Source organism: Macrobrachium nipponense, chromosome 5, assembly GCF_015104395.2.
Source record: "Macrobrachium nipponense isolate FS-2020 chromosome 5, ASM1510439v2, whole genome shotgun sequence".
In the NCBI taxonomy this organism is placed as follows: Eukaryota; Metazoa; Arthropoda; class Malacostraca; order Decapoda; family Palaemonidae; genus Macrobrachium; species Macrobrachium nipponense.
The window spans coordinates 141,758,658-141,785,275 of record NC_061107.1 but is presented as its reverse complement, the minus strand read 5'-3'; the positions used below and the strand labels follow the sequence as shown (position 1 = coordinate 141,785,275).

Below are 26,618 nucleotides of genomic sequence, written 5' to 3'. Positions count from 1 at the left end.
TTCAAGGGACTTGGTCACCTCAGTTCCGTCAGTTCCATATAAACGTACTGGAGGCAATGGCAGTGTTCTTGACTCTAAAAGGTTACGCCCACCCAAGTACTCCCACATAAAGCTAGTCCTGGACAGCGCAGTGGTAGTACATTGTATAAACAGAGGAGGCTCCAAGTCACGTCATCTAATCACGTCATGATAGCCATCTTCTCCCTGGCAGACAAGTTCAGTTGGCATCTTTCCTCCACTCACATAGCTGGAGTAAGAAAACGTCATAGCAGACGCCCTATCCCGATCAGTACCCCTAGAGTCGGAATGGTCACTGGACAACAGTTCGTTCCAATGGATCCTTCAAAGAGTCCCAGGGCTACAGGTGGACCTCTTCGCTTCACAAGCGAACCACAACTACCGTGTTATGTAGCCCCCAACCTAGACCTCTGGCCTATGCCACGGACGCCCTGGCTCTAGACTGGAACAACTGGGAGAAGATTTACGTCTTCCCTCCAGTGAATCTCCTCATGAAAGTATTGAACAAACTCAGGCACTTTCAAGGTCAAGTGGCTCTAGTAGCCCCAGACTGGCCGAAGAGCAACTGGTATCCTCTAATTTGGAGCTGGGCCTTCGTCCTCTTCAGATCCCCAGTCCCAAGCTCTCCCAGTCAGTACAAATGAAGACTGTGTTCGCTTCCTCAGGGATTCTCAAAACCCTAACTTTATGGATTTCATGAAGTTTTGCGGCAAAGAGAGATGCGAATATTGACCCTCAGAATATTCTATTCTTGGAATCCGATAAAAGGGATTCGACTTTGAGGCAGTATGATGCTGCTGTCAAAAAGTTAGCAACCTTCCTGAGAGATTCGGATATTAGAATCATGACAGTTAATTCAGCTATATCCTTTTTCAGATCCTTATTTGAAAAAGGTTTTAGCAGCTAGCACGATACGACAAACAAGTCAGCTTTGAAAAAAGATATTTCAATTTGGATTTAACATAGACTTGACGGATTCCTACTTCTCGTCTATTCCTAAGGCATGTGCTAGCTTAGGCCTTCTGTAAGGCCTACGTCAGTTTCATGGTTTTCTTAAACGATGTTCTAAAACTGGCTTCCGAAACCGATAATGACACATGCTCGTTTATAATGCTCTTAAGAAAAACCCTATTCTTATTAAGCTTAGCTTCAGGAGCAAGAATTTCAGAACTGTCGGCTCTATCCAGAGACCCGGATCATATTCAGTTCCTTCCCACAGGAGAAGTCCTACTTTCTCCGGAACGTAGCTTTTTAGCAAAGAATGAAGATCCTTTGATGAGGTGGGAACCTTGGAAGGTACTACCCTTCCACAAGATTTATCTCTTTGCCCAGTTTACAACCTTACGAGCCTTTCTGTCTAGGACCTCCTCATCTTCGTCGGGTCCCCTCTTTAGGAGGAAAAAAGGGTGGAACTTTATCCATTAAAGGCATCAGGCAACATCCTGTACTTTATTAAGCAAGCCAATCCTGATCTTTCCCGAAAGCACATGATGTCAGGGCAGTAGCCACCTCAATTAATTATTTCCAACATATGAACTTCGATGAGTTGAAAAAGTATACTGGATGGAAATCGCCGACAGTGTTCAAACGTCACTACCTTAAGTCCTTGGAAGCTCTGAAATTCCCAGCAGTAGCAGCGGGTAACATAGTTTCCCCTGACTCTAACTAGTTTGTAGTAGAAGATTCAGTCCCCTCTTTCCTACCTGCCTCACCCAAAAGTTCGTCTATTCCTACCTGGTTCATTTGCATTCACCTTGTGTCTTAGCTGCTTTTGTGATAGTGTAGTGGGTGCCCCTTATTGTCTGGTTAGGGACACTCACAAATGATTATACACATTGATCTCATGGATGTTCCCCTTATTTTTATGCTAGGGGATACATCATATTATAATGATTACGGGTTTTGTATATTAAGTCATATACATTCCTTTATATATTATTATTGTTGATTGTTTTTTATTAATTGCTATTATACTTTTGATACATGCTGTTACACAGATAACATTGATACATGTAAATAATTTTACCTGTACATATGTAATTACCTTATGTTACAAACATGATTAGATTTAAGGGTAATTTAAGCATATTTCTATTTTATACTCCTGTGTATATGTATCTTTTAGCAATTATAGTATATTCTTATATATTTTATCTTTTATTTGAGACCTATTCTGATTTATTTTATTTTTATTCTCATTTTATTACTTTTGTTTACAATCTTGTGCTATTTTTCTCTGGTACGATTTCGCGCAGCGACACGAGCTGAGCCCAGAAAAGGGATTTTTGACGTAAGGAAAAATCTATTTCTGGGCGATTGGCTCGTGTCGCCAGCGAAATCCCACCCTACCCATCCCTTCGCCCAAGATTAGTCTGCTAACTTCAGGATGGCCACCAGAGGCGCAGCAGTCGGCAGCAATGGGATGGAGTAGTAGTAGTACGAGCTGCTCACTCTGTGGGTCGGCTCCCCTCTTGGAGGGATTTTGTAGTGGGAGATTTCTATTGGCATTTGGCTCGTGGTAGTGGTCTCACTCGCCTAGTGTTCATACGACACCCTCCGGAGGGTGAGCGAGTCAGTTATACTGACCTTTTTCTTTATTTTATTTATTCTCTGGTATGTGTTAGTACATTTACCCTAGAAATAATAGATAAGGATATTTCGCTGGCGACACGAGCCAATCGCCCAGAAATAGATTTTTCCTTACGTCAAAATCCCTTTTTCGGAAGAGTTACTGCGGCGTACGTAAAGAAAATGTAATTTTTTTTATAAATTCACCATAATCAAAATATTGTGCTAGAGACTTCCAATTTGTTGCAAAATGAAGGTAAATGCCCGAATATACTAGAATATAAGCGTTTTAGTTACAATTGCGTTTTTCGACCATTTTGTTCGGTAGAGTCAAAGTGACCGAAGGTTGAAAATTTGTCACTTATTATTTTTATATGAAAATATTTCAAAATTGATAAAAGCTACAACCATGGGTTGTTTTTAGTTGTATTGTGATGAAAATTGCGCACAATTTTTATATATAAAACTTTATGTAACGGCTAATTTACAATGGTGCAAACATTACCACAATCGCATGTATGATTTTTTTCGGAAGAGTTACCGCGCAGACGTAAGGAAAAAGTTTTTTTCATAAATTCACCATAAATCGAAATATTGTGCTAGAGACTTCCAATTAGTTTCAAAATTAAGGTAAATGATTGAATATTACTAAAATATAAGAGTTTTAGCTTACAATTGCGTTTTCGACCATTTCGGTAGAGTCAAAGTTGACCGAGGTTGAAATTTTGGCACTTATCGTTATTATATGAAATATCTCAAAACTGATAAAAGCTACAATCATGAGTATTTTTTTGTTGTATTTTACATAAAAATTGCACTATTTTTCATATATAATCTCCATGTAACGGCTAATTTAAAATGGTAAAAAAATTATGTCGAAGTGACGAAATAATTTCTCCGAGATGTGTCACAGATACTTTTTAGTGCGGCAAGTAAGAAATTCGCGCTTGCGCGCCTGCGTAACGATTGTAACAAAACAACACCTTGATCCGTGTACTCCCAGCATCCCCCAAGGCGTGATTCAAGAGTTTTCGGCTGGTAGGCCTAAAGTATTTTTCCGCGAATTTTTAAAAAACTTTTGTATGTCGCCGTAAAATACGTCCAGTCGGCACCCGAGAGACGAAAAATGTCGATGTAAAAATATGTCCAGTCGGCGTTTAAGGGTTAAGTGTAACTCAATGTTACATTTCTGCTGGCCGTTCAACTACAAGTTGATGTCAATGATGTGGAATTATTCATGAATAGGCTATAATATTATGAAGATATGCCAATAATATATAAGATGAGAATGGTTTTATTACCTTTATTGTCAGTTAATATCATAATGTGAATCTGTTCATGCATTTGCTGGTTATCGGAACCGGACAAGGCTTAGCCTACAACGACAAGCCCTCGATGCTGCGATTCATGCCAGTGATATAGACTGAGAAGTGGTCCGAGGAAAAACCTGTGATTAACTGATCCGTGATTGCTGATCCGTGACTAAGCGAGGCCCTACTGTGTGTATATCTATATATATATATATATATATATTATATCTATATATATATATATATATATATAATATCTATATATATATATATATATATATATATACATACACACATATATACACATAATATACACATATATATACTATATACATATATATATATACATATATATACTATATACATATATATATATATATATATATATATATATATATATATATATATATATATATATATATATATATATATATATATATATATATATATATATATATATATATATATATATATATATATATATATACAGTAGTACCTCGAGATACGAAAGGCTCAACTTACGAAAAATCCAAATTACGAAAGCCAATACAAAAATTTTACTGCTCTACATACGAAGTTTTCAAGATACAAAGTTGTTGCTATAAGGTGTCCCGAGATTCGCCCGGCACCGAGAACAATTTTAAAACTCCCGCGCCGCCAACTGAGTAAAACTCGCCACCATCCTCCTGCTCTCCCATTGGTTCCTGATGCTAGTCACCCCATAAGGTCCTGCTCTCCTATTGGTCAGCATCTACCCCTTGTGCTTTAAGTATTCTATTGGTAAAAGGTTGCTGTAAATTGAAAAACTTAGTATTCATGCAATACATTGAATCAAAAAAAAACATTAGTAAAGATAGAATAAAGAATAGAAATGAATGGTTATTATACTGGTTTGGTAGTTTCAGTAGTTGAAGAGAGAGATAATGAAAATTTATGGCTTACTGTGTAAAAGTGATTGCTTGTCGATCGTTCGATACTGATAAGTGCTGGATGTAAACAGACGTTTGGAAGCTTTTTTTTTGTTTGTTTATTTTAGTTAATGGTTACTTAATAATTATTTGAAATGAGTACATGCAATACATTTAATAAAAGAATTGTGAATTAGATATCATAAAATATAAATCATCGACTGCCAACAAATACGCATTTTTTAGAATTCTTCTTTCTGTTTTATTATTATGTTACGTATACGTATGTTTCATTATAGCTGTCAGTAACTCGGTATCTCCGTTAGGTAAAGATAGAATAAAGAATAGTAATGAATGGTTTTATTATACTGTTTGGTGGTTTCATTAGTTGAAGAGAGATACTAATGACAATTTATGGCTTACTGTGTGCTAGGAAAATGATTGCTTGGCGCTCGTTCCATACTCGTAAGACAGTAAGAGCTGAATGTAAACAATCGATTGGAAGGTTTGTTTTTTGTTTGTTTGTGTATTATAGTTAATGATTAATTAATAATTATTTGAAATTAGTACATACTGATTATTTATACATTTTATTGGCATATTCTAAGCTTTTAGCTCTAAGGTTTAGATGTCAGAATCATAGACTAGGCTACAGTAGCAACCACTAACATAGCTAGGCTTATTCTTTCAAGCACAGTAGTTTTGATTAAAATGATTTTATCCCAATTTTATCTACAGTTGTGTGTGATGGCAGACGTTTACTGCAGTTTTTATCCTTGTTGCCGATGTACGATAATAGTCATTAGCAGCTTGAACGGTTTTCTCAGCTTCAGTTATAACTAGGTTTAAATTTAACGGTATATTTCCCGATTGATCTTAAATCTATATTGATCTCTGATCTATAGCGAATAAAGTTATTACATTAAGATATCTCAGTTCTATTCTATACATAACGCCATTTATAACAAATACCGGGCAATGTTGCACTGTAGTACGATGATTGAAATACAAGCCAAACAGATGTTATCCAGTTTCGGTTGTACTTAGAAAAAAAAGTCGTTTCTCTCGTTCGGTTGTTTCATGGCTGTACACTTCACGCAATGATATAACGTTAAAACCATACTTTCATCATTCTCTTTTGCTGTTATTGAACTTATGTAACTAGAAGATGGATAAAGTTAGGCCATTGTAATTTGATCTCTCATAAAATCGGACTATCGTAAGACTAATGATTGTAACCTGAACACTACAGCTACCTGTACACTGTATAAACTTTATTATATCTTTACATACTCTAGACCCCACATGTACTGTACAGTAAATTCTATAGCACTATAATGCATAAATATAATTTTACTTATTGCGCCGTTGTGGGGTTTATTACGGCGCCTTTGACCTGGTCTACAGTTTCGAAAGAAGGTGTGCGGCAGCCGTAGGCTTTAAATCGCTTGGCGTCGGTGGCCAGGAACGGAACCCCTGCCGCTAACCGAGGGCCGCTTGTATGTTATATATAATATATTTTATTTTATATATATATATATATATATATATATATATATATTATATATATATATATATATATATATATAATACAGTCAGCGCCATTTGTATTGAGAATTTTTGGAATTCTCAATCATTTTGTTGTTTTTTGGACCCGTATCATATTTCTCGCAAAAAAATCGGCCGGGACAAAATGACTGATTGGCACATTTTACTTATCCACCCATGCACTACAGGTGACAATTTCAAAGAGTTAGTACCCAATTGTCAGCCATAAGGAGTGCATTTCTTTTGATGGAGGTCCACATATTTCGTTTTTGTGCTTTGTGTGCAGTGAGTGTTGGCATCTACCACGCCCTTAGAGTGATGTCTGGTAAAAATACGAGCCATGATAATAATGAGAGAGTTGTTGAACTACATAAAGTTGGTAAAAGAAACCATGAAATTGCCAAAATTACTGGTGTTAATGAGAAGACAGTGTCGCAACTACTCCAAAAATGGTGTCAGGCTGGATCTGGTGATAACGTTCCCGAACACAAACACGGCGGGGGTAGGTCTTTGAAGATTCCTACGAAGACTTTAAGGCTTTTAAGGCATCAGTTGGACCTTAATCCTTCAATTACTGCAAAGGAATTGAAAGAAAAGAACCCTAAGCTCCTTAGAAATGTGTCTGTAAGGACAATTCAGCGCAACATCCAGAAGCATCCAGAATATTCCAAGGTGAAAGCGCGAGTCAGGCCCCTCATGACTGCTAAGCAGCATTGCCATCGTGTTCAATTTGCCAAGGACCATAAGGACTGGGACCTTGTACAGTGGCATAAGGTCCTTTGGACTGATGAAGCAACGTTCTGTGTAAGTGAGAACAAGGGCACGAAGGTTTGGAAGTCACGCACTTCGTCAGCGTGTGACCCGCAGCTGACAGTGACCAGCGTTAAGCATCCGCCCTACCTCATGGCGTGGGGCTCCTTTGGCTACGGTGGACTAGGGAATCTTGTCATGCTTCCTAGATGCCAAACGCTTAATTCTGAGCATTATATTAAGCTGCTAAAGGACAATTTAGCAGTCTTTCGCCAAAACCGGCTTTGAGATCCTTCAGCAGGACTGCGCCCCATGCCACACCTCAAGGGCATCCAAAAGGTGGCTCTCTGACAACGAGGTTGAATTTATGCATGACTGGCCTGGCCAATCACCTGATCTGTCCCCCACAGAAAACCTTTAGGGAATCTTGAAACGCCGCCTTCGTAAGGAGGATATGTCGACAATCCCCAATGGTTTGCAGATTGCAACTAGGAAGGTCTGGGGGGAAATACCCCTTGCCCACTGTCAGAACTTGGCTGATAGTCTTCCACAGCGACTCCAAAAGGTCATCAAGTCCAAAGACTTCCCCATCAGGAAGTAGCAATGACGGCATAAGTGTTAAAGTATTTTTTTTTTTAATTTTTATAAATTAAATTTATTTTTTCTGCAAGCTAATTTCTCTTTTCTCAGTACAAATGGCGCTGACTGTATATATAAAATATATATTATATATATATACATATATATATATATATAGTATATATATATATATATATATATACATATATATATATACATATATATATATATATATATATATATATATATATATATAATAATACCTATATATATATATATATTATATAATTAATTATATATAATATATATATATATTTTATAATATAATATTATATATATATACATATATTATATATATATATATATATATAATATATATATATATATATATATATATATATATATAGTATATATATTATATATATATATATATATTTATATATATATAGTATATATATATATATATATATATTATATATATATAATATGTATATATATATATATATATATATATATATATATATATATATATATTATATAATATATATATATATATATAATATATATATATATATATAATTATATAGTATATATATTATAATATATTATTAACTATATATATATATTATCTATATCTCTAATATATAATATTCTATAGGTATATATAATATATAGAATATATATATATATATCTATATATTATATATATATATAATATAAGTATATATCATCTATATATATATATATATATATATTATATATCTAGATATATATATATATATATATATATATATATATATATATATAGATATAATATATATATATATATATATATATATATATATAATTAAATAAATAATAATATTACTATATATATATATAATATATCTATATAATACTATATATATATATATATTAAATATAAATTAATATAGATATATATATATATATATTCTCATATATATATCTAGATATAATATATATATATATTATATCTATATTTATATATATTATTTATATATATGTTAAATATTATTTATATATATATATATATTCTATTATATATATATAATAATATATCTATATATATATTATATATTATAATATATCTATTTATATAAATACATATATATATATATATATATATATATACTATATATTTATATTAATATTTTCTAATGTAAATATATAAATATATATTATATATATATATATCATCTATATATATTATATTTATTATATCTATATATATCCTCTATATATTATTATCTATATATATATATATATATTATTAATATTATATACATGTATATATATATATATATATATAAATTATATTATTATATAATTATATATATATAGTAATATAAAGTGGGCGCTGAAAGTCTTTGCACCCCTGAAGGCTGCGCAAAGACTTTCAGCGTCTTAAAGAATCCTCCATCTCAGTCACGGAAAAATGCCTGAGAAAAAAAAAATGACTAATTGGCACCTTTTATTGTTTCCACTGTGTCCTTTGATTAAGGAAACAATAACTGATCAGTAGCTCATTAGCCGTGGTGTAAGTCGGTTTTTTTTGCTTGGCACTCCTGTCAGGATTTGTTCGTCTCGTGGTGTTGCCCTTGTGTTGCCATCCCTGTGCCTTTATGCGTAATGGTGGGTCCTTATACTTCTAGGGATGATCGTGTAAGGGTCATTCAGTGTCTTGAATTAGGGTTAAATACCGCTGAAATTGTGCGGCAGACGGATTTGAAGCGTCGAACAGTTCAGAACATTGTTGCGCGGTACAAGCGTCAGGGAAGAAAGAGGTACCTCTTCCCGCCAAGAAGTCTGGGAGGCCCCCGTTGCTGTCTGAACGATCTATTTCGCTACTGAGAAGGAAGCAGAGCTTAATCCTTCACACAGCGCTCGTCAATTCAGGGAAGAAAACCCTGAATTTTAGGAAAGTGTAAAGTACGTACTTTACAGACGTACTTGTCATGCAGTTGGGGATTCAAGAGTGTTGTGGCTCTAAGAAGAGCAAGCTAACTGACGCCCTATTAATTAACGAAAGTTTTTTTTTCATAGATTTGGTAAATGGGACGTTAATAACTGGAAAAAAGTGTTGTTCACTGACGAATCCACATTCCATTGCTCGGCAAGCACCTCAACGAAAGTTTGGCGAAGTCCCCGCCTTAACAAGTGCAGTGACAAAACTTATTCGTCCTCGTGAAAAGTTTCCTAAAACTTTGATGGTATGGGGTTCTATGGGTTATGAGGGAGTTGGGGAATTGTGTATATTTGAAAATAATGAACGAGTGAACCAGCACATTTTATTACGTTGTGCTAAATGAATATTTAGAGGGGAGCTTGAGAAGACAGGTGCTTCAATTCTTCAGCAGACGGCGCACGGTCCACACAACGCCATTGATTAGGAACTGGTTGCAGGATTGTGGTGTGGAGCTTTTAAGTGACTGGCCCCCTAATTCCCCTGATTTTAGTCCCATAGAAAATCTGTGGTCGTCATTAAAAAACGTTTGCAGAAGGTTGACTGCTCCAATATCGAGAAACTCAAAGCCGCCATCATCGCTGCTTGGAACAGTATCGAACCAGCAGATCTGTCAGCACCTCATTGAAAGTTTTCCCCGACGGCTGAAGGCAGCCTAAAGAGAACAAATTTGGTGCTACCAAATACTAGAAAGTCTAAGGGTAAACTGAAACATTTCAATATCTTTACTAAATTTTTGCATTCCTTTACAGGTCGAAGAAGGTGCGCGTGTATGCGTTTGCCTAAATGCACTGGGGTTGTAAAGACTTTCGGCGCCTACTTTATATATATATATATAATATTATATATATATTATATATATAATATATATATATGTATATGTCATGGGGGGATTCCCCCCCCTATTATTCATTAGTAAGCGTGAGCACGAACGGAAGGCAAACCAACACAGCATTACACACACAGCCTCTCTCTCTCTCTCTCTCTCTCTCTCTCTCTCTCTCTCTCTCTCTCTCTCTCGCACCGACACCTCCTCTCTCTCCACCTCTTTCTCTCCATTCTAACAGGTAATGAAAATGAGAGAGTCGCATCATAACATTAACATTTATTAACAACGAATAAATAATGGGTAATCAATCAAGTAATCAAGTCTTACAGACTAACTCAAAAAACCCCACCCCGAAATAGTAAAATGTCTAGTCACCAAAAAGTCTACACTTATCTGGGAACTCTGTCCCTCTCCTGCCAGAATCGTCTGTTTCAAGATACAGAACACATCCCGGTAAGTACACACACAAGACTAACAATCAATGACTAAATATTTGCATATCATCATAAAAAATGTTCAAAACAGATAATAAGCCAGCCTTCGGCTAAAACACTTCAACACTCACCCAAGCAACCCGGAACACCACAAACACTGTCACAAAAACTCCCCGGCGAACGCCACGGCATCTTGCCTTTCACTTGAAGACCCTCTGTCAAAATCCACCCATAGACTTGGGTATGAAACTATTAAGGGAAGAGGCGCACACGCACATACGAACACACAGTTCGTTAGCGCTCGCAACACTAGTTGCATCCAGTTTCACAAAGGCACTTTGAGAAGAGTTAATAAACTCAGTACATTGACTTATCGAACTAAGCATTTTTATCTCACGCTATCCCCAGAAACTCATTCATCAGCTACTCTTGGGTCGTTGCTTCTCACTGTTCTCCACATTCCATAGGTCACAGAGAACACACAGATAATATTATTAATCAAAAAACCCTAGGCCTTACATAGCTCGGCCACCCCATGCTAGCCGCCTAGCAAAATAGCTTATTATACAAAACACTGCCGGCTTAAAATAAAACAAAGTAAAAACTGCACGTCTCTGGCATTATAAAATAAAGTCACGCTTTATCCCCCAATAACACTAGAATTTTTCTCTAATTTTTTTTCTGCATTTCTTGAATATCCCTCTTTGCTTGTCTGCAACTAGCTGCACAGACAGTGAACTGTAGGAAGCTGTAGGAAGACGGAATGCCTCCCTCATTGTAGAGACTTCTCACGACTTCTGCAGATCCCCAAAAGACATGGCTGTAGAATTCTTTGCGATCACCATCATGGAAATTCTTGTAATCACCCTGGGACAACACGACAGCAGTACTCTCTGCACGGCTGTGGACGTCTTGCTGGCGTCGGGAAATGACTTTTTTTTTGGTGTGTGTTAGTATGTCAGTCAAGTCTTTGGTCAATCTAAGAAAATTAACCCAGACACTACTTCTATCAAACAACGATCTCAAAAAGTCAGAAATACTAACTGAACGTCTCCCAATTAACTCCCTTTAATATGACCACTAAATCATAAGTCATCATCACAACTCTCAAAGGAAAAGAAACATCAAGTTCTCCAACTCAATTCTCCAAACTCACACATCAGCACACACACAATCTCAGAAATCACAGCAACTCCATCAGAATTTCCTGCAACGTCAACATTTCAAAACTCGAATGTGCTCACAAGAAAAAAAAGAAAAAATCGTAATGAGCCCAAGGAAAAAAGAATCACGTACAAGCCCAGACCAAAAAATGTTCTCTCAAACTCTGATATCTGAACAACCCACAAAATCAGTAAAAATCTCCAATGTTTAACAGCAAAAACCCCTTTACTGCTCATACAATTAATTACAATGAGACTTAATGTCAAACTCCCATTTACGTAAACAGCAACCCCCGACAAATTACCTCTCCCGGTAAAAAAAAAGTGCTATTTAAGCTCAATCCCCAATTATATCTCTCATAGGGAAAGGAAGAAAAAAATATTAAAAAAAAGAATAATCACAAATAAGTTTCCCCCAATCACAAAATACATAACATATGTATAATATGCATAACCCCGCTTTTTCCCCAAGAAATGCTCCATCTAAAGTTATGGAATTTGCCAGAAAGCAAACTCTTACCCATGCGCTTTCGTGAAATGCTATTGTCAACATTTCCAGATATTGCAAAAATTCTGATATATCATCAGAAGAAGAAAAGAAACAGGCACAGCGCTCATCACATCTCTTGTCAGCAGAAAAATCGCCTGCGGACGCATGTTCTAACAGCAGCATAAAGAATTGTCCAGTCACACAAGTTTGGAAACTCATGATTCTCAAAAAAACGTCTAACATACACGTTTCACAGAATTAACTCCAGATATGACTAATGTGTTCAAAGATTTGTCTCAAAGACTTACTCTCTCAACATTATATGCCTCCAAGAATAACACACTTGTGAACATGAAAATGCAACACACCTCCATAGGACTACAATGCAGTAATGTCACTCGCCTCTAAATAGTCACGAAATAACAAAGAGAAAGAACACAGAAATCTCCTCTTGGCTCAAAAAAAACTCCCTAACCACAAAAAAAGGGTCACCGCCAAAGATTAATTCCACTCCATATATTTCACCATATTAATAATAACACCACTCCGGTTATAAAAATATTTCCTCCATTGGGTTAATAACCAACCCCCATATTATATTTCTCTATTTCTCCAATAGCCACATGTCAAATAAAAAAAAAAACACCACTCCAGTAAATAGAGAATAATCACCTCTATTTTGGCAAATACAAAATATTTTACCTCTATTTCCCCAATAACTCCATGTGGAACAAAACAAGGCTCCAAAAAATGTATATCTCCAAAAAGGAATATAAAAAATGAAATCCTACCTCCAAAAAAATGTGCACTCAAGGCAACTAACTCACACTCGCAAATATTGCCCCATAATCTCCTCAAAAACGTGTCTCCATTGCAACAAAGATGGCTGCAAAATAATTGAACTAAACATAGCTCATATCACATTGGCAAATATCAAAACAAATGGCCAAAAATATATCTCCAATATATTATATCTCAATTATAACTCCAAAATAATATATATCCTCAATTTAACTCCAAATAATATATCTCAATTATAACTCCAAATAGTATATCTCCAATTATATCTCAATTATAACTCCAATTCTCCAGAGAATAACTCAATGTTATAGTCAAAACTATAAAAACTCTCTCCGTTTAGCATAACTGCTAAAAAAAAAGGGCAAAACTCGGCAAATAAAACTGTCTAGAAAATTCTAGCAAAAATCACCCGTGTCACAACTCATTATAACAGAACTCCAAATTCACAGTGTCTGTTATAATGAGTTGTGACACGGGTGATTTTTGCTAGAATTTTCTAGACTTTTATTTGCCGAGTTTTGCCCTTTTTTTTTAGCAGTTATGCTAAACGGAGAGAGTTTTTATAGTTTTTTGACTATAACATTGAGTTATTCTCTGGAGAATTGGAGTTATAATTGAGTATAATTGGAGATATACTATTTGGAGTTATAATTGAGATATATATTTGGAGTTATAATTGGAGGTATATATTATTTTGGAGTTATAATTTGAGATATAATATATTGGAGATATATTTGCCAATGTGATATGAGCTATGTTTAGTTCAATTATTTTGCAGCCATCTTTGTTGCAAATGGAGACACGTTTTTGAGGAGATTATGGGGCAATATTTGTGAGTGTGTGAGTTAGTTGCCTTGAGTGCACATTTTTTTGGAGGTAGGTTTTCATTTTTTTGATATTCCTTTTTGGAGATATATATTTTTTGGAGCCTTGTTTTGTTCCACTACGACATAGGTCACTAGAAAACTTACCCAAGTTTCCTATCTCTCACAAAGTTGTCACAAATACAACAAAGGTATTGTGCAAGAAAACTCACAATTTCTGGAACACAAATATCCAGAGAAAAAATGTAGTGCCATTACGTATGCATTCAAAACGTGCAAAAAATTCTCCCATACATTTCTCTATAGCATCAAATAGCTGAAACCCAAACACGTTCTCGAACAATGACTCTAAGTCACGAACTGAGATAATATTCACACTAACTGGAGAGAAAAAACAAATTCAAATTCACCCTTGGTAAAAAAAACTTGTGTCAGCGATGGCTAACTTCCAAAAAGGAGAAAAGAAAAATCAACGGCCTTGTTACTATCTCCCGTGACTCACTAGATGTCAAGCAATTATCTGCTGAACACATAAAAAAAGGAATCTATACATCTATATATATATATATATATATATATATATATATACTATATAGTACATGGACCCCCCGTATTCGCGGGGGATGCGTACCAGACCCCCCCGTGAATAGTTAGAATCCGCGAATGTTTGGAACCCTATAAAAATGCTAAAAACAGCTTATTTTACTAGTTAAAACTCAAGAAAAACCCACTAAAAAATTTTCCTACATGGGTTTTTTAATAGTTTTATCACAAAAAGTGCATTTTATGATGAAATTCATCAAAAAACCAGGAATTTGTGGATATTTATCATAAAAAATACCGTGAATGCGCGAATTTTCCGCGAATAATGCAGGGAAACGTTCCCGAGAGAAATCCGCGAATGTGTGAGTCCGCGAATCTGGAGAACGCGAATACGGGGGGTGTCCACTGTATATATATATATATATATATATATATATATATATATATATATGTATATATATATATATATATATATATATATACACATATATATGACTTCTTGTCCAGAGACCATTCGGACTCTAGTGGGAACTGAGCTGATAGCGCATCCGCCACCACGTTCCTTACTTCCTGCAAGGGATAGGTGCCACTTGTTCTTGCCTGCCAGTGAGAAGATGGCTATCATGACATGGTTCACGTGGCTTGATTTGGAACCTCCCCTGTTTGATGCAGTGTATGACCACTGCACTGTCGAGCACTAGCTTGATATGAGATTCTTGGCTGGGCAAATCTTCTTCAGGGTGAGGAACACCGCCATGGCTTCCAGCACATTGATATGAAGCTGCGGAATTGAAGGGACCAAGTTCCTTGTACCTTCTTGTACTGTGAGTACCCTCCCCAACCTGTTAGTGATGCATCTGTATGGTATCACTAAGGCCGGCGGAGTGGAATTGCAGTGGAATTGTCTTTGACAAGTTCTTGACCTCTGCCCAGGGACGAAGACGTTTGCGTAAGATTGCTGGAATCGGAGCTAACCTGTCCCGGAATCTCTTGTTCGCTTTTGAACGCCAAACCTGATTTATATCTTTCAGTTTGGCTTTCAACAGGACGTCCATCACTGAAGCGAATTGGAGAGAACCTAAGATCCTTTCTTGGTTTCTCCGGGACGTCTGTTTGCATTTGAGAAATTGTCTGGTCGGCCTTTGGCTATTTCTCTCCTTTTCAACGCCGGGATTGATAGAGTATGCGAGTCCAAATCCCAACGAATTCCCAGCCACTGGAAATGGGACGCCGGAGTTAGCCGGGACTTTGCCCTGTTTATCTTGAATCCTAGGTATTCTAGAAAACGGATGACCGTGGCGGTTGCTTTGCGACAATCTTTGATGCGTGAGGCCCAAACGAGCCAATCGTCCAGATAGGCTACTACCATGATACCCTGAGACCTTATCCTGGGGGCTATGTTGAGCCCGAAGGGCATTACCTTGAAGGAGTAGGCTTGGTTCCCTAACTTGAAGCCTAGGAACGGGCGGAAGTGTCTTGCTATCGGGACATGATAGTAGGCATCTGTAAGATCTATAGAGGTGGTGACGGCCCCACGGGGAAGTAAGGTCCGCACCTGTGAAATGGTCAGCATCTTGAACTTGACGCAATGAATGAATGAGTTTAGACGGGACAAGTCTAAGATTACTCTTCGTTTGTCTGAGTCTTTCTTTGGCACGCTGAACAAGCGACCTTGAAATTTTAAATGTTTGACTCTTGACACTGCTCCTTTTTTAAGGAGATTGCGGGAATACTCTATCAATTCTGCTGTTGGTTCTTGATAGGTGTTGGGTGGAGGTGGACCTTGGATCCAACTCCACCCCAGACCTTTGGACACAATACTTTGGGCCCAATTGCTGAACCCCCAACGATGACGAAAGAGGTACAGCCTCTCTCCTACCTGGGGGTTCTCATTGGGTTGCTGATGGACGGCCCCCACGTCCTCCGCGTGAACCTCTGCCTCTGCTGGTAGCCGCCTCGTTGACGAAAGGCGCCCCTAACTCTGCTGCCTCTACCGAACCTATTGAAGGCCTGAAATGCCTGGCTTTCAAAGGTTGGGTTAAAGGCTGGGGAGACAGCAAAGGAGGTTGAAGCCTGCGGCTGTTTCGGCTGTGTCAACAGCACAAACTGCTGTTGGGGTTGGCTCTTAGAGGTAGAGGGTTGGGGAACCGGTACTGCCTGAACCAACGCTTGCTGCTGCGGTGCCTGGAAGGGCTGGAACTTCATAGGCTTTTTCTTTCCTTTGGGATTCGATGTGGAAGACTCCGATTTTCTTTTGGAGACTAATCCCCACCGAACCCTTAGGCTTTGGTTCAACCTAGCAGCCTCATGTTGCACCTCGTTTACTGCCTAGAGGCTGGAAAGAGATCCGCTCCCCATATAGAAGAGGCCAGAGTTTGTTGGGTTCGTGCCTGATTGTGGATTCTGCTTGGACATGCTTCTGCAGTTCCTCCTAGCCACAACAAAATCATATAAGTCACATTGCATACTTAGCAATTGTGCCTTAGCAATGATCTTAAACAACGGCTCTTGCGCATAGACAAGAGCCGCTGCTTCCGTCATGACTAGAGCGTTGAGGGACCTCGCAAGCCGTGTCCTAGCATCGAATTCCGTCTGGATGAGCCCATCAGACAGCCTGGGTAGTCTCTCACTAAATAGAGAGATGGAACAGTCAGGTTTGAGTTTGCCAACGGAGAAGGTGGCTGGGGGGTCTACCCAGAGGTCATCTGTTCCAGGAAGTAGCAGAGATGTTAATTCCGTCTCCCGGAGCTGTGGCATAGGCTCATCTCTCATTGCAGCTTGCAGAGTGAGTTCTGCCACTTTAGATGTGAATGGGATTGGGGTCTCCGCGTCCACGGTGAAAATTGTGAATGGACTCCTGAAGGCCGTAACCTTAGTGTTGTGCCTGGTCCCGAGAGAGGATGACCGTCTCTTTCGGTACCTTGTCCTCCCTGATCAAGGCAGATTCCGTAAGACGGACATAGCCTATGAAAGGGGCTTGCAAACCTGGTGGGTGGAACTCGAAGTCCTCAGCCTTCGTGTTTTCCGCAGCCCTCAATCGTAAGCATGCGTTTACGAAAGGTGCATAGTTAGCTACCCTCCATGGTTGATTGGTGGAAGGGAGGGAGAGTGGAGGAGTCCGGCATAACCTGGCCTTGGGCTACTTGGCCGGCTTGTTGAAGCCCCGACGCTATGCCTTGCTGGAGACCTGCGACTATGGTCTCCTGTGTGACCAGCTTTCTAGGATTTCCTGAAACTTGGTGTTGACCAAGTTTCCAACCATGTTCCCCATTTGTTGCATCATATTGGATGTGAATGCTTCCTGGTTGAAGGAGGGAGGCTCTGCCCTCTCCTTGAATACCTTCGGTATCGCACCTTTAGAGGTGGATGCCAAAGGGTCGGAAGAGGAAGAGTGGGCTCTTTCCTTGGAAGACTTGGTCTTCAACCCCTTGGAGAGAGACCCATGTTTTAGTTTGTCCGCTCCAGGATAGTGAGCCAGAGTTTTATGGACTTGGCTGGTGCTTGATTTCCTAGGAAGGGGCTTTGGCAGCGATTTAGAGTCATGCTTGCCCTTGACTTTAGGGATCGCCGAGAGGGATTTCGATCTAGATGATGGAAATCCCCCGGAGAATCCCTGGAAGGAAGTAGAAGAGGAAGGGGAAAAAGGTCTAGACGTGCTCAAAGGGAGGCCTTGAGCACCTACAAAGCTTGCCTCACTAACATCCTTACCGTTGCCCATGCCGTCCACAGTCATGGGCTCGACGTCCAGATCGAGTGCCGCCACCTCCTCTGCGACCTCCTGCGCTGAAGCCTCCTCTAGGTGTTAGGACACCGCGTCTTGAATAGATGCTATGAGGGGAGCTGCTACTTCGGGGTCTATGTAGCCAGTGCTCCTCCCCCTGGGGAAGATCAAAGTAGCCATCTCTTGGGAGAGGATGTATGGCCTGCCTTGCTACGTTCCGCCCCGAAGCCGCCCACCCATACCTTGAGGGTGGAAAGAGCAGCATCCCGAACAGACTGGGCTCCCTGTAAGAGAAGGTTAGTGTTAAACTTAAACTTATCTTTTATTAATAAAACTTAACTTAGGAGGCATATGTTTGACATATATATTACAGTGGTCCACCCTGTATCTCTATGTGCATACCGGAGAGTCATTCCCACGAGATCGTAGAAGGTGATACAGTTCTCGTGATGCCACACTACGGAGCCTTCTAGTTGGACTGCGCAGGTGGCGTGGGTCCAGCAGACATCGTGCCCACAGGGATCCTGGAGGACGGCGTTGCAGCCGGTCTCCATACAATGGGTGGCCTGTAAATGGAATGATACATGAGTACCATTGTTAGCCATTCGGACAATGTCCGTGGTTGATATGCCATAACACCAGAGTGTTCCAGTGTCGTAGAATTATCCCCGTCTCAGCCTTCTCTTGCCATGCACCATGCTGGAGAATCCGGTAGAGTTAGTATCAAGTACTTAACCGTGTTTCCGGTTACACAGAGAACAGAAAACTACTGAAGTGGGGTAGCTACTATTGCCATACACCGGAGAAGGAGTAGTCCAAGCAGGTACCGGGTGTCGAGATGGGAGAGATCAGGTGAGGCGGCGGAGCTTGGTAACTCCACCATAACACTTAACTAAAAGGGAGGGTAGCTCCCGGAGAAGCATGTTGGCTTCAAGCAAAACTAAGACAAATACACACAAGAATATAAGGTGATAAATGAAATAATGTAAGCCCGCCGGAGGCCGAAGCCTCCAAATAGTCATCACCCTCAAGGAGTCCGGCTATGCCGGAATCCTGTTTCCGCCAGAGCGGGTGGGAGGGAGTGACTGAGGCCAAGGGTATGGCCCAGAGAGCCGAGGGGAGCCGAGCTCATCGAGCTTGGTGGCTGGCCGAGGCTGGTAGAGCCGAGCTCTTCCTCTACTCTGGAATGAGAACGGCTGGGTAGCGTCACCGCACCACCGTGGTCCCCCGTGGGGGCCTCCCTCCATCCCGAGGGGGAACTCGGATCGGCTGTCAGCGACAACGTGAGCGAGATATCACCCCACCTGGGTGGGAGATGGTGGGGGAGGGAGGGAGGGATACGGCAGCTTGGTGGCTACTACGTGATCGCCTGGACTCCTCACGGTTGGATGTGGACACCCACGAGGTGAAGAAGGCCAGGTGAACGGAAGGCTATAGACCAACCGAAGCCGACTCAAAGAAATGAGACAAAATAAAATAAAATGAAATGTACAGTATACACAGGGGGGAAGGAAATAAAATGAGTTGAAGAGAAAGATGAACGTCCTGGAGGGACTAGGCAGGACCAACCGGGAAGGGTGGTCAAGACCTGGAAACTCCGAGCAGCTGGCCTAGTGTCGTGACGAATAAAACGCAAGACAGGCGGCCAGGGTAGGCTAGGACTAAAAGAAGGGCTAGCATAATTCTCATAGAGCCTAACAAGGTAACTAACCAAAAGGAACATGCATGCATGAAAACTGGATCGGTAGGGTTCCGAAAGGCTACTAAACGTGAACACGTGCTCGGTAAAAACCCCCGTGTAGAGACAAAATCGTCAAGAATGCATCACCAAAAATAAAATAATAAATAATAACATAACAATACTGCTATAAGAATTCGGGCTCACTCGGTATGGGAGACCACGTGAGACACGAAACGAGGAGACACAAAGGAGCATGCTGCTATGGCTCGGGGCCAGCTCCGCGTGGGTCGATGTCTCATAAAAACCTAAATAATTCAGTTTAAACATGCCAAGGGCAGCCCCTAAATAGTGTCAACTATGATAGCAGTACTTACTTGGATGCAGAAGCAGATTAACGATCCATGGTGAAATAAAGTTCCAAAAAAGCGAGAAACAGAACACAGCAAAATAAAATGCGTGTGCAGCGTAGCAGTGCTATCAAAGGAATGGCGGCAGAGGCGCTAGCTACATGGTAGCAGGTAGTGAGCCTTAGGTCGGCTCCTCTCTTTTTGAGGTTTTTTGACGTAGGAAGAGGCTAAATGGAAAAGGACCTGTGGTAGTGGTTTCACTCTCTCTCTCTCTCTCTCTCTCATGTTGTGCATGATTATTTTTTATTTCAAGTTTGTGTCCTTTAGTGAAATGTGAAAAAAAACTATTTTTAACAATCGCGAAAGCTCTAAGAAGTCAAATGGCTACTTATTCTTCCTCTCCTATCTCAAAACCACATTCCCTGGCCTCTCACATGCACAGCATTGATAACCACTCCCTCCCATCCCACCTGGCCTTCCCACCCTCTTCCTGCACACATCCTGGAAGATATTTCCAAGGCCTCTGATTCCTCCCGCCCCCAAGTTCGTTTTCCAACGTTTTATACTTGTAAGCATTACATCCAACCTCTTAAATCCAGCATTCTGTGGTATCGGAATTATTTTGATCTGGGATCTTTTTGAATTGGCTGCCATTAGTTCATAAGTGGCCACGATGGCGTGCCACATGTTGTTTCAGGTTTTGGATTTTTTCAGATTTCAGAACTGAAGCTTGCTCCTCAAATACAAAAGCACAATTTATTTCCAACAAATACATATTGTGAAACTCAAAACTATAAAGCATACTACAGAACCGTATTTTGCTTGTATATGTACTAGTGTATCACCCAATGTCGTGTATCATGCAATCATTAAAATTTTGCCCAAATACATTATTTCATGATATTCGTGTATAGTCTGAGCTTTATTTTAAGTAGGTTACACTAGGTTAGGCTTGTTGTGCCTGTCTCGCTTTTGGTAGATACCATTGATAGTGTACATTATATTTGAGTTAGCTTTTCACTAATTAAACAGGCCTAGAAGCCAAAGTTCATTAGGTTAAATGCAAGTCTATACTACATTGAATCAGGCTACCATCCTTATGGCATGTCTAAGAATTCATCACTATATCTTATAATTAACAACTACATACTTACTACTGCATGTAAGGCACTGGTGCTAACAGCAGCAAGTACATAATTTGATATTCTTTTATTTTGGATGTCATGTTTATGGTTTTGAAATGGAAGATATTCCTTTGTTTTCCATTATTGAAAAGTAATGGATTTTAAAAATATTGTGTGTAAAAGGGAATGCAGGTATTATAAAAAGGTCGGAAATACTAATGTAATGGTATAAGATGATGTAGTTTCCTTGGATTTCATTTCAGATACTTCATCGAGATATGAAGGCTGCTAATGTTTTGATCACAAAGACTGGAACATTGAAGTTGGCCGATTTTGGCCTCGCAAGAGCATTTTCACAAAGGAATGGTCAGCCTAATAGGTATGCTACTTTGGTTAATGATTATCTTAAGCTTCAGGAGATGCATGAAATAATGAAGAAGGTGTAAATTTTGATTATCTGTGGTTGTGTTTTTGTTCCTAATGGTGATAACCCCAAGTCATTCAGGTAAAGGCATCCTGATCCTTTAACCCTTCATTGCCCCCACAAACTTTCTTTGCTCAAAAAATTATTGTTTTAGTTTTTAGACCAAAATGGACCAGACAATAGTTATATATCATTTATCTCACAGTTCAATTCAATTTTTATAAATAAATCATGTAATGTTTTCATCATGTTGGTTGCCAAGGAAGGGAAATTAGTCGATCAATGCATTAATAGATGTATTTCATATTTGTTACACTGAATGTACTAGCATTCATTTTCTTACTAGGAGTCAAAATTAGCTTGGCAGAACAAGCGTAAATACAACATTTTATTTTTTTGTGACAGCTTAAAATGAAAAACACAATCTATCTAATAACAAAAGCAACCCACTTTTATAATGCAAGCAAACATAAAATGGGAGTTTTCAGATCCCTTTTTGGTTTTGCAGTTGAAGGAGACATCTGTTCCTTTCATTTAGACACAAATTAACATTACATTTGATAACTTTATATTTTTGTGCCCTTACATCAAAGTCACTAGCATTGCAAGGGAGGATATTTTGTGTCTGTGGGAAGTGATCTACTTTGTCAAGTCTCACATCTGTCTTGCGGTTTGACTTGGCTGATCTTTTGGAGTTGTTTCTTGAGCAGATCATCTGATTTCTTATTTGGAGATTGATGTCCTATTCTAGGTGTACATTCTCTACCCCTTCGATTGCGTGACTGAGACAAAGGCGTCCTGAAGGTCAGTAGGAAATGCCTTTTCTCCTGTGAAATATCTTTAACCTTGAAATCTCTTTGATAGGTCAACCAAGACTGATTGGTAGTCATATCAGTCATGGGATTCTGATCAATGATAGAAGACAATCAGCCAGATCAACATGCTTTTCTTGTAAAATTTTATGTTTGACTGCAGAATCTCTGCAGCTTGCATACTTATGCCATAATTGAGTGCAGTGTGAACTGGTTGACTTTCAGCAGAGGTGGGTCACACCTTTATTATCAAACCATTTCACCTATGTCAGTTGACTACCATATCGAAATGACTTCCATTCCAGCAATTACCAGGACAAAGCTTACAAACCTGATATCGCAATACACCACCTGAATATCTGAATTAGCCCTGGTCACCTGACCAGCCCGAACAACACCCCACAAAATTACCCACACTTAGGTAAAATTTTTAATTGCCAGCATTACCAATGCTGCAGGTAAACCCTGTTTACTGTGCAACGCTGTTGCTGGCGCCCAGCCACCAGAGACTAAATATGTCAATCACTTTCTGTTCGGGCACCTAACAAGATGTTTCTTGCAGCGTGCGAACTTTTTTGTTTGGTTTCAGCCCAACAGTGTTCTAGAGATAGATTTTTTGTTCATGCCGTTTGCTTGCTTTTGGATTTCATACAATCAACTTACCTGTCAGATATATACATAGCTAAGACTCCGTCGTCCCCGACAGAAATTCAAATTTCGCGCCACTCGCTACAGGTAGGTCAGGTGATCTACCGGCCTGCCCTGGGCGGCAGGACTAGGAACCATTCCCGTTTTCTACTCATATATTTTCTGTCGCCGGTGGTATCAACATCGTTGCTGCCACCTCTTGACTGGAATTCGCTTTTCTAGACAATTGATCATCTTTTTGTGGACTTTTGGTGACGTACCTGGATCGTTGTTTTGGCATTCGCTACTGTGGACTGGATTTGGACTTGCTTTTGATTTTTCTTCAAGAATGTCTGATTCAAGTGTTTGTGTGAGAATGTGTGTGAATGTAGGCTGCAAGGTGAGGATACGAAAAGCTTCGGTTGATCCTCACACTGTATGTCGCAAATGTAGGGGTTTTGATTGTTCTATTTCTAACACCTGTCATGAGTGTGAGAGGTTGAATGTTGAGGAATGGAAGACTCTAACTTCTTACTTGAAGAAGTTAGAAAGGGATAGAGTCAGAAGGGCTGCATCTAAGATTGCGGGTAGTAGTACAAGGCCTATTGAGCCTTTGGATAATTCTAACTCTTCTCTTAATTATGATTCTGTATCAGGGCCCTCACTGGCTTTACATTCAGATTCGGCCTCGGAAATTGCTGAACTGAAGGCTACTCTTCACAGGATGAGATCCAAAATGGCTACCATGAAAGGTAAGGACTGTGAAAGTGATTATAGTGAAGTGAGTGTCCCCAGTGTTGTGGAGGGGGCGTCTGACCGTCTCTGCGACGCTCCCAGGCCTAGACCTCTTCCAAGCTCCCAAGCCCAGAGGAGAAGGAAAGTCGAAAGCCGTACGGAGGTTGTGGAGAATTCCCCCCGGTCAGGCGTCCCTTCAGCAGGTGCTGTATATAGACAGACTGCTCAGGACCGCTATCGGAAAAGCGTCCTCAGAGAGTGCTTCTCTTCGTCCGCTTCTCCCTCTCCTAAACGAGGGTGGAAGGATTCGGACTTATCCAGGCCCCTGAAAAGGCACTGGAGAGATCCTGTGTTGGATTCAAGCCCAGAACGCTTTTCGGAAGAAGCGCCTCCTTCCATCAAGAAGGCGAAGAGGGTTTTGACGTCCCATGATGTGGGGAAAACTCCTTCGAGGTCTCCCTCTCCCGTTCAAGAAGACGCAGGAGAGGCTTCCAAGAGGATCATTTTGGCGGTGCAGGAACAGCTATTCCGCCTTGGTAGGAGTCCTTTCAAAGGATCCTCCTCGTAAGAAAGACGTGAGACTGCCGGTCAAGAAGACTCGTCTTCCTTCTCCCGCCAGGAGTGAGGCTCCTGTGGGACGTTGAGTCTGTTGAGACTTACTCGGATAGAGATTCTTTGGACGATTTTGATTCGCCAGACAAGCGCGTCGCGCCAGTCATGCGCGAGGCGTCCTACAGACGAGAAGCGTCTTCTAGGATTAGAGCGTCGGACAAGCGAGAAACGCTTTACAGGCGCGAGGTTACTCCCAGATGGGATACGTCTGCCAGACCAGCAACTTCAGCCGAGCGCGAGGTAACAACCAGGCGTGAGGATTCAGCCAAGCGCGAGGCGCCAGACAAGCATCTGACATACAAGGATGTGGCACCAGAAAGGCGCGAGACTCCAACCAGGCGCGAGGCGTCAGTCAGGCGCGAGAGCTTTGAGAGGCGCGAGACACCAGTCAGGCGCGAGGCGCCAGCCAAGCGCGAGGAGTCAGTCAGGCGCGAGACGCCAGCCAGGCGCGAGGATCCTGCCAGGCGCGAGGCGCCAGCCAAGCGCGAGGAGTCAGCCAGGCGCGAGACGCCAGCCAGGCGCGAGGCGCCAGCCAAGCGCGAAGAGCCAGCCAAGTACGAAGAGCCAGCCAAGCATAGGAGCTCTTTACACTCTCTTAGCCCCTCTCCTATTAGGAGTTTGTCTCCCGTAGAGAGAGTTTTTGAACAGGAAGACCCGGAACGGGAAGTGGCCTCTCCTTCTGATCCGATTTTGGAAGAGGACTCAGAGGACGAGTCTCACGGCAAAGAAGGACTGTCTAACTACAAAGTTTTGACAGCTCTCCTACTCCAGGAATAATCGGAGATGCATTGATCCCTGCCTCTTCCTCCTTCGCCTCGTTCACTTTTTTCATGCTCTAAGACGCCGAAATCGTCGGCTTTCTTGAAGATGAGACCGACGATTTCTATGAAGAGAGCTCTGCAATCGCTGGATAGCTGGATGCTAACTAAGAAAGAGCTAGTAAGGACAGTGTTTTGCATGCCTCCCGCTAGACTTACGGGCAAGAGAGGGATTTGGTACCAGACTGGGGAGAATATGGGTCTCACACTCCCAGCTTCAGCTGAAGCTGACTTTTCCAGTCTGGTAGATGCATCCAGGAGACATAGCCTTCACACTGCTAAGATTACTTGGGGTCTTTCAGAGTTGGATCATCTCCTCAAGGGACTTTTTCACATTCTAGAAGTCTTTAACTTCCTAGATTGGTCCCTTGGGGTGATGTCCAAGAAGGCTCATGCCCCTGAAGGGCTAGAACCGGACGTACTCCTGGCAATTTTGTCATGTATTGACAAGGCGGTGCAGGACGGCTCAGGGGAAGTTTCTTCCTTATTTGGAGCAGGTCTCTTGAAGAAGAGATCTGTTTTTAGCGCTTTCTTGACGAAAGCAGTATCACATTCGCAAAGAGCAGCTTTGTTATTCGCCCCTAGGTCTGATTTTCTGTTCCCTTCACAGTTGGTGAGGGATATTTCCCGATCTCTGACGGAGAAAGCGACACAGGATCTTCTCCTGCAATCTTCCAGGAAGAAGAGACCAGTGATGGTGGGAGAAAAGAAAGGGGTGTCTACTCCTGTTCGGCCCTTTCGAGGAGGCCCTCCCACTAGAGTCACCGCTAAAAGGAAAACGACCGAGAAGAGAGGTCGAGCCTCGTTCCGCCCCTTTAAAAGGGGAAAGTGAAGTGGCGCTCCTCCAAACACCAGTAGGTGCCAGGCTCCGGGGATTTTGCGGAAGTCTGGACTCTCATCGACACAGACGCTTGGTCGATGTCGGTGCTTCAGAAGGGATATCTCATTCCTTTCCTGGACAATCCTCC

At 40.4% G+C, this 26,618-nt stretch overlaps 2 protein-coding genes across 2 annotated transcripts in view; both read left to right on the top strand.

Annotated features, from left to right (window-relative positions):
- Positions 1-6,670: 6,670 nt before the first annotated feature.
- Positions 6,671-7,390, top strand: LOC135215955 (uncharacterized). The gene has a single exon (XM_064250910.1). The coding sequence runs from the start codon at positions 6,671-6,673 to the stop codon at positions 7,388-7,390; it is 720 nt and encodes a 239-aa protein (XP_064106980.1).
- A 1,941-nt stretch (positions 7,391-9,331) lies between these two features.
- LOC135215954 (cyclin-dependent kinase 9-like) overlaps positions 9,332-26,618 on the top strand; it is a 67,662-nt gene continuing 50,375 nt past the window's right edge. The window contains exons 1-3 of the mRNA XM_064250909.1: positions 9,332-9,486; positions 10,418-10,427; positions 21,886-22,001. Coding sequence (XP_064106979.1) covers positions 9,332-9,486; positions 10,418-10,427; positions 21,886-22,001 — 281 coding nt within the window. The remainder of the gene's footprint in view (positions 9,487-10,417; positions 10,428-21,885; positions 22,002-26,618) is intronic.